Source organism: Carica papaya, chromosome 4 (assembly GCF_054855325.1).
Source record: "Carica papaya isolate Zhongbai chromosome 4, ASM5485532v1, whole genome shotgun sequence".
Classification (NCBI taxonomy): Eukaryota; Viridiplantae; Streptophyta; class Magnoliopsida; order Brassicales; family Caricaceae; genus Carica; species Carica papaya.
In genome coordinates, this window is record NC_142312.1 from 5813199 (window position 1) to 5821711 (window position 8513).

At 35.5% G+C, this 8513-nt stretch overlaps 1 protein-coding gene and 1 non-coding gene across 2 annotated transcripts; both read left to right on the forward strand.

Annotated features, from left to right (window-relative positions):
• Positions 1–2242: 2242 nt before the first annotated feature.
• LOC110817604 (methylsterol monooxygenase 1-1-like) lies at positions 2243–7304 on the forward strand. The gene is made up of 5 exons (XM_022046222.2): positions 2243–2873; positions 3613–3935; positions 6287–6434; positions 6533–6565; positions 6904–7304. The coding sequence occupies exons 1-5, from the start codon at positions 2544–2546 to the stop codon at positions 6979–6981; spliced, it is 912 nt and encodes a 303-aa protein (XP_021901914.2). The 5' UTR covers positions 2243–2543; the 3' UTR covers positions 6982–7304.
• Positions 7305–7465: 161 nt separating this feature from the next.
• TRNAK-CUU (transfer RNA lysine (anticodon CUU)) lies at positions 7466–7538 on the forward strand. Its single transcript has one exon. It is a non-coding gene; the product is annotated as a tRNA-Lys (tRNA).
• Positions 7539–8513: the final 975 nt, after the last annotated feature.

Genomic DNA, 8513 nt, shown 5'->3' on the forward strand with positions numbered 1-8513 from the left:
TAAACAGATTAAGCTATCTTTGTAAGCACTTGCACACTTACCTATTTTTCGTTATCGAATCTAATTCTCAAAATTATTCTCGAGATATAAGATCAACTTATTATAGTGATATATGTATCAGGTCAATAATGAATTGAGCATCTCCTAATTTTAAACACCCAGGCTAAGGCTTATTCCTAATTCTAAATTGGGAAAACAAACTACATTATCAAAATTAAATGGATTAATTAACTTTAAATCAAAAGCAATAAACCAATAGGGTTCTTGAACTCAAATACCCAAAACGAGTTTTTGGGACTTACTGCGCATGACCACATGAAGTCTGCAATTAAACCACCACGCGCCGCCGTTGCTCGCCGCTGCGGATTGGCTAGAATTCTCTGCAGAACATTTTGCACCCTCATATATGTTATAGATCTGGTGGTACCACGTCGAAACACACCTGGGAACGCGAAGTCACGCTTGGCCGTCGCCACGAGTTTCTTCTTCTCCGGTCCCACCGCTACGTGCAGCATCAATTTCTCATTCTTTTCTTCTTCTTCTTCTTCCTCTCCCCTATCTCAGCTGTCGATGGTGCTCCGACAACGGCGGTTTGCCTCGGGTTGGCCGTTTTCAGCCGAATTCGGCCACACTCGCATTGGTTCCTGTGATAAAACAACCCTACGGCCCTCGGGGGGCCGAAAATTTACGGAAAACCGAAGCTTACCGGCGGCGGTGCTCTCGGGTGCGGCGGCTCTCCGGTGAAGTTCGTGTTTTGGTGATTCGGCTCCGATCAACCTGTAGAGAAAAGAATAGTGATCACGGTGATATAAAGATTGCATTAAACGGAGGCCGGGAAGGGCCTCATCAGAGGCAAAAACCGAGAAGGGGCGCGGCGGCGGCGCTGGTTTTCGGCCGTGTTTTCCGACCGTTTGGCCGGAATTTTGGCTCCGATTTGGCCACTGGGGAAATCAGCGTGGAAAAACGAGTCGAGGGTATGAAATTTACCTCGATCGGCGGTCGTAAATCCCTCCGGTGCGGCGGGGGGTGGCGGCGGCCGACTTCTGGTTCGTCTTCTCCGGCGAGCGGCAGGCGGCTAGGGTTTGTGGTCTGGTGTGGGGGTTCTATTTATAACCCTTTGCCCTTTTGATCTCAGCCGTCCATTTTGATTTAATCTGGGCCGTCCGTTTTTTATTAAATATGGGCCGTCTGTGCGATTTAATCTAGGTCGTCCGATCGCACGCTTGATATGAGCCGTCCGATCGCGCCTACGTGGATCGCCAACGTGGCCCTTTTCGGAAAGACGTGGTCTTGCCATGTGGCAGGTCCCGGTTGGCCGGGCCTGCTGACGTGGCTGCCAACGTAGCCCTTTTTTTTTTTTTTTTTTTTCGGGCGCTACATTATGTGACAAAAATAAAAATTTTATATTATAAGTTATGAACAAAAAATGATGATAATTTTTTTTTAATTTTATTAAAATATTATATTGTATTCTTATATTATTGATTTGTTAAGAGTTTTTGTTATGCTTTATTGAGTTTTTTATTTTATTAAAAATTATTTTTGATTTGTTGCTAACTCTTCTATGTTTCTAAAAGTATTGAATTTTTACTTTAATATTTTGAAAATAATTTACTGTCTATTAAATTATAAAAATATATTTTTAGAAAGTTAGATCATTTAAAAATAATAATTTAGACTGAACTAAACTGATTTATTTTAGTTTAATTTAATTTTTACAGTAAAATAATTTACTTTGATTTAATATTTTACACAAATTACATTTATTAATGTTTTAGAGTTTATGGACAAATATCTAAGTATAAATTAGGCCAAATTAATTCATTTAAATCCCTAATTGATATTTTATATTATAACAGTATTTAAGAAAAAATATTGTATAACAAGATTCATAAATTATATTGAAACTACGCACTTGTATATAAAAATATTGATGTATTGGTATTTACTTATAAATAAAAATAATTTCATTTTAGAAAATAAGAAAGTGCAAAAATAGCCATTTATTTTCTTGAATACATGTTTTGTTTTCTAAAATAATACTAAGAAAAGATATATTTTTTAATATAAAATATACTTTTGAGGGGTTGAGGAGGGTATAAAGGTAATTCGAGTAAGGTGTATGATAGATATGTTTTTATTTCTAACCATCAGACATTTATGCATAAATATTTAATTATTTATAACAAATATTCCTTTGTTTTTATTTTCCCGGGATCCAAACAGTATATAATTTATTAACTGGTTAAGAACCGCCGTGTGGTTTCTCATGCAGGGCACCATTAGTTAAAGAAAACAGATACGACAGATTCCTTTGTCAAGTTCTCTCTCTCTCTCTCTCTCTCTCTCTCTCTCTCACCACTAATCCCTTCGTCGTCTTGAAAAATTCGGCAAATGTTTTGATTCACCCCAATTTCTCACTCTTCTTTCTTCACACCTCAAATCTGGTCCTCTTCTTCCCCCTTCTCTCTCGCTCTACCTCTGCCAACTGCTAACACTTTCTCTAAATTCGTCACCCTAATTGCTGCCGGCGGGGATAAAAAATGCTGCCTTACGCCACCATCGACGAGGCCGCTGCCGCGCTCGGCAGGAACCTCACATTCGCGGAGACCTTGTGGTTCAATTACTCGGCTAACAAGTCCGATTACTTTCTCTACTGCCACAACATTCTCTTCCTCTTCCTGATCTTCTCCTTGGTGCCTTTGCCTGTCGTCTTCTTGGAACTCGCTCGATCTGCTGGTTTCGATGGGTACAAGATTCAACCTAAAGTCAGGCTTTCTTTCGAGGAGATGTTCAAGTGCTACAAGGACGTCATGCGCATGTTTTTTTTGGTTGTGGGTCCCCTGCAGCTTGTGTCTTATCCTTCCATCAAGGTAAGTTTCCTTTCCGTATTTGATGGCCTTGTTAATCTTTGTCGCCAGATTTGATTGAGTTTTGGCTACTCGGTAGTCTTTAGAATTGATTAGAGTAGCGTATTTTGGGTGGCATTGTCTGGAAATTTGATTTTGGAAATGAAATTGATTAGGAAATTACTATTCGTTGGGCTCCTCTGGACTGATTTCTGTGAATTACAGATTTTTTATAATGACATTTATTGGTTTTCAATTATTATTATTATTATTTTTCATTTAATCACACATTAAGAATGGTTTTTATGAAGTTCTGCCTTGAAAGGGGCGGGGGGAAGGGGGTCTGGGTAGTAATTTGCAATTTCTTATGGAGATGTGAGGGAATTTTTGGATTCGAGTTTTTTTTTTTCTCTTTGGAGGCAGAGTGATGGGATTGTTTTGAAAGAGTCATCTGTCTAGAATTAGTTTATTTTCTAATCTCTGTGGTGGGGCTTTCAGGGGGTTTGACGATTTAATATGTGCCTATTTCTTTCTGCATCTTATTTGGTACTTTTTGGAATAGATACTTCTTTATTTTCCACTAGCTGTCTTTTGGGTAACAATTCCCAATTTTCAAGTTTCTATAAGATACGGTTGCCATTTTGAATTCTTTGATAGATTTTTAACTTCACAGTTATTAGGTAAACATTATTCAATGTGTTTGTTACAAAGTTGTAATAGTCGTATGAAGTGAATTTGTAATCACATAGTATTGCATTGACAGATGATCGGCATAAGAGCAGGGTTACCATTGCCATCAGGATGGGAGATTTTGTCGCAGTTGGTGGTATATTTCATGATAGAGGACTATACAAATTACTGGATCCATAGATTTCTGCATGGTAAATGGGGATATGAAAAAATTCACAAGGTTCACCATGAATATACAGCTCCTATTGGATTTGCTGCGCCTTATGCACATTGGGCAGAAATTTTAATACTTGGAATCCCATCTTTCCTTGGGCCAGCTATTGCTCCTGGGCACATGATCACGTTCTGGTTGTGGATAGCTTTACGGCAAATTGAGGCAATTGAGACCCACAGTGGGTATGCATATTACACCTTTTTTTAATTGCCTGCTTTAGTTGATTGTGACTAGCCGTTGTGTTTATTTAAAAAAAAAATTGAAAAAGATTGTGACTAACTGTTGTCAGCTTTAGAATTTTTCAGAACCTCTCGTTTATTAGGGAACTTCATATAAAGTACCTGAGTTTGTAGGATTGCTGGTACCAGCTTATATTTTGTGGATCAGGGCTAGGATGAGTTGGATTCCTGTACCTTTTCAACTCCTCACTACTTCATTTGCTTATTGTACTTCTTTTCCCAAATTATGTGCTACTATTACTACGTAAACATGTCCACAACAAACCCACAAAGAGCTGAAAGCACCCAGAACTTGCAGGTGCCAAGTCTACTAGTCCATTTTCATGGATTTTTGAGTTTGCAAAATTTTTTGTTTTTTTTTTTTTCTTTGCGGCTTCCTTCATCCAATGCTGTTACTCTACTCTAAATTAATATCAAAAGCTTTTTCCTCTTATTTCCTTTATCTGCATGAAACTTGTAAATTCACACTGTTTGTGACTGAAGGATTACAATAAGTTCAAATGGTTCATAGTTGTTGAATGACTCTAAATTTGACTAACTTTGTGATTGAACTATGTTTGACTCGTATCACCTTTCTCTAGCATTGTTTATTTCTGGCTCCAGTTTTTGCTCACAGGTTCTGAGTGCCTTGCTTCTCATGATATTTTTTTTAATAAAAAGATTAAGCTGGCCACTATGCGGAAGAATGCCGCACCCATTATCACTTTTAGAAGTTAGTTAGAGGGTAAAGAATGAGAAGATGAGAGATGTAATTTTAGAAAATCTTCTCAATAACCAGAAGTTGTTGCTTAAAACAAGAGAGACTAAAAAGCTGCTTAAACTTGCGCAATAGGGATTGTTGTCCTGTGCAACAGTCTAGCATAGACCTTTACAAAGTAATTATACGTGTTGGGTGTTAAATTTTGGTTGCATACGGGTGAAATGTTAGTGCTGGTTTTTTGGCTATACAGGCATTCTAAGAATTGCCATAACAATCATTACAGCATAGAGATAGACCAAAAAGAGGCATAAAAATTGTTGAAATCTTATTTGAGTTTTATGAATGAGAAGAAAGTGATTTATAAAGATTAGTTTCTCTGTGCTTCTATGATATTATGCTTCCATATTTGGTCCTCATTATGTCATGTGCGGTTGTATATTAACACTTTTTCTTATACTATTCATCTATATAACTCTTGCATGTTATTTATTTTCTTATCTTTATACATTTCTTCTTTTGGTTTTAAATAAACAATATTCTAAAGCTGCAAGAGAAAAACATGAATGATGACTGATGAATTTTTTTAGCTACATGTCATCAAATAAAAAGATTTGCATATGTTGATCTCCAATATCATTGCTCGTTGATTATCCAATAATTCAAATATATTATAAAGCTAATTCTTAGTTTTTGTAAAAGATGTGAAGCATGTTGTAGCAATTTCAATAGGTCGAGTTTAGTAATTCTTGCCGAGGCATTTTGATGAACTTTGTTTGGTCATTTAGGTATCAAATAAAAAGTACAATGATGACTGTTAGAAACAGAGTTACTTGGCTAGTTGTATCTCATTACTTCAACACAAGAATTTGGGATTGGGAAGTTACTTGATCACACAAATGGGGAAATCTTTTGAAGCAATATTAGAAATTAAAAGTTATGTGAAATTTAGGGGTTTTTTTTTCTATCATCTGATAGAAGAGAAAGAAAATGTTCTCAGCTAAAATATCTGCAACCAGGGGTTGTCTTTTTTGAATTTTCCATGCGATGGATCCTGGCACACTAGGAGTAAAGGGGTTTATTTATCAAATATGTTATGAATTTTGTTTGTTCATACCATCTTAATGCATGCTAATTGTTTGCTGGAAATTGTAGATAATTTTCTTCATTTCCGGTTTACAGAGTATTAAGTAATGCATGCTATTTATTTTCTTTTTGCTTTCTTGCAGCCTGATTTAAGCTGAAAAGAAAATACTTTTTGTCATTATCCCAAGACCTTGTGCTGTGTGCAGTTTCTTTCTATTTGGCAGCCATAGAGCTTTTTATTCTACATTCTCTACTCATTTTGCTCTTTCCTTTTCTGGCCTGCTTTAAATCTCCATGTACATCTTAAGATAATTTCAATTTTATTACACAGATATGACTTCCCTTGGACTCCAACAAAATATATCCCATTTTATGGTGGTGCTGATTATCATGACTACATTCTCTGCTCTTTCATTTTATTCTACATTCTCTGCTCATTTTGCTCTTTCCTTTTCTGGCCTGCTTTAAATCTCCATGTACATCTTAAGATAATTTCAATTTTATTACACAGATATGACTTCCCTTGGACTCCAACAAAATATATCCCGTTTTATGGCGGTGCTGATTATCATGACTACCACCATTATGTTGGAGGACAAAGCCAGAGCAATTTTGCTTCAGTATTCACATACTGTGATTATATTTATGGAACCGACAAGGTAATGCTCAAATTTTACTTTTTTCTCTCCTTCAAATCTCCTCTTCCCTTTTAGTATCTGTTGAAGCACTGATTTTCTAATATTATTTCTCTGACCAGGGTTACCGATATCAAAAGAAGCTCTTGTACAAGGTAATTTGCTGCCCTGTTTTTTCTTGGGTTAGATTATACCCTGCTCCTAGGGAACTTTCTGGGATCTGCCCGAAGTTCTCTAGTCTTGATAATATTTTATATAATGTAGCCGAAAGAAAAAATTGAATATTTTGGAAGCATGAGAAATTTGTTTCTACATGTTCCATTTCTGTTGATTTTGTCATGGATGTCTATCAATCTCATGTAGAGAAATTGCTGGCTCCAATTCACTACTTTCTGGTGTGAAGGAGTCTGTCATGTTTTAGTTGTGTGCCAGTGTTCTGCCTTGGATGTTATGTAGTAGCTCCTGCTAATTGTTCCTTGTCTTTCTAATTCAGTTGAAAGGGGAGCAGAAAAGTGGAGTGCAGAACGGAGGCTCTCATGATATTCGTATTGAGGATCTTAAACTTGACTAGGTTTGGGATTAGAGGACTCCTTCAGAGAACAATACCCTTCTAGTATTCATTCACCAAAGACAGCACTTGGAGACGCCTGATTTCTAGTTGACATCATTAAAATGCTAGATGGTAAATTAGTGGTTAAGGTGGGGATTAACTGAGGTGGTTCAAAAATATGCTTTGCCCAAGCTAGCCAGGGGATTTCAAATTATATGCGTTAAGAGTTCAAGGTTTTGCATGTATGTTGGTTTGACCTTGGTTTCAAATCAAGGAATCTGTGGATTAAATTATAACTTGCTTTTGAGTTTTGTTCAATGGTTAATTCTTCTAGCATTAATTCAGACACGGATGTTATATTTGCAAGTGATAAATGTATGCATCGTGCTGTAATATAAAAATGGAGTGTTATCAGACCACGAGCCATTATATGATATGAATGCAAGGTTGGCCGAGGATGGTAGACTCGGTCTTTTTAATTATTATACGCGATTTAGATCAAGAAGCCCGTCTAGCTCAGTCGGTAGAGCGCAAGGCTCTTAACCTTGTGGTCGTGGGTTCGAGCCCCACGGTGGGCGAGGATTTTTGTCTTTAACGACATGTCAACGGTTAATCCGGTTTTCTGAACAAATTCTCTTAATATTTTGTCAGAAGTCAAAAGCATTTATACTGACAGGATCAGTTGCCAATGGCAGCACCACCTGATTCTTTCTACTTCAACAACAAGTCTGACGCGTCATATCTCAAAACTTGTCAGCCGTTCGATCAACTTCAACGAATCTCAGCCATCAAAAACAAATAAAAACAACCTCATCCTCTACCTTTCCAACCGGTTGAACCAGAAAAATACCATTAATTCTCCATAAATATATATACCATTAATTGGGAAAGAAGGGGTAGACTCCACGCCTCTGACCTCACCCATATACATATACATATACATATATACTCATAAAATATATACATTTATTTCTAATGTTTCTATTTTAGTATAATTTATTTTTCAACTGTAAATTTATATTTATATTTTATTTTTTGATAGTTTTAATGACTATATCATTTTTTTTTAATGTACTTAAGTTTTTTTTTAATGTAATTCTTAAGTACATTTAGTATAATTTTATTATATCTAAAAGGCTTCTTATTTCATTTTTTTTCTTTAAATAAAGCTATTCGTTTATTAATTTTATTTTATTATTTCTAATTTTGTAATTTGGTGGGGTAACCAAATTAAATTTTATTCATCTAATTGAATAATTAATTCTAATTAATAGTTAAACTTGTTACTCACATAAATATATCGAATAGTTTCTTTGGAACCCCTCCAATAAAAATGATTTTATTATTTAAAAAGTAGAGTTTAACAAGAATTCTTTTTTGTTTTTAAATATCTTGTAATATTTAGGATTCAAATAATCTATTTATATATGTAAAAGTTTCAAATTCTTAATTTTCAAGATTTAAATTATTTTTTTCTAAATTTGAGACCTATTTTTAAAGAATTAAGTTGAGAAGTGTGTTAACTGTTAATTCAATAATAATTATATAATAAA

Bases quoted from the DNA above. Each gene is read 5' to 3' on its own strand.
- LOC110817604 (XM_022046222.2), top strand. From the start codon at position 2,544: ATGCTGCCTTACGCCACCATCGACGAGGCCGCTGCCGCGCTCGGCAGG. The intron at 2,874-3,612 runs GTAAGTTTCCTT...TTGCATTGACAG, and splicing joins TGTCTTATCCTTCCATCAAG to ATGATCGGCATAAGAGCAGG. The intron at 6,566-6,903 runs GTAATTTGCTGC...TTTCTAATTCAG, and splicing joins AAAAGAAGCTCTTGTACAAG to TTGAAAGGGGAGCAGAAAAG.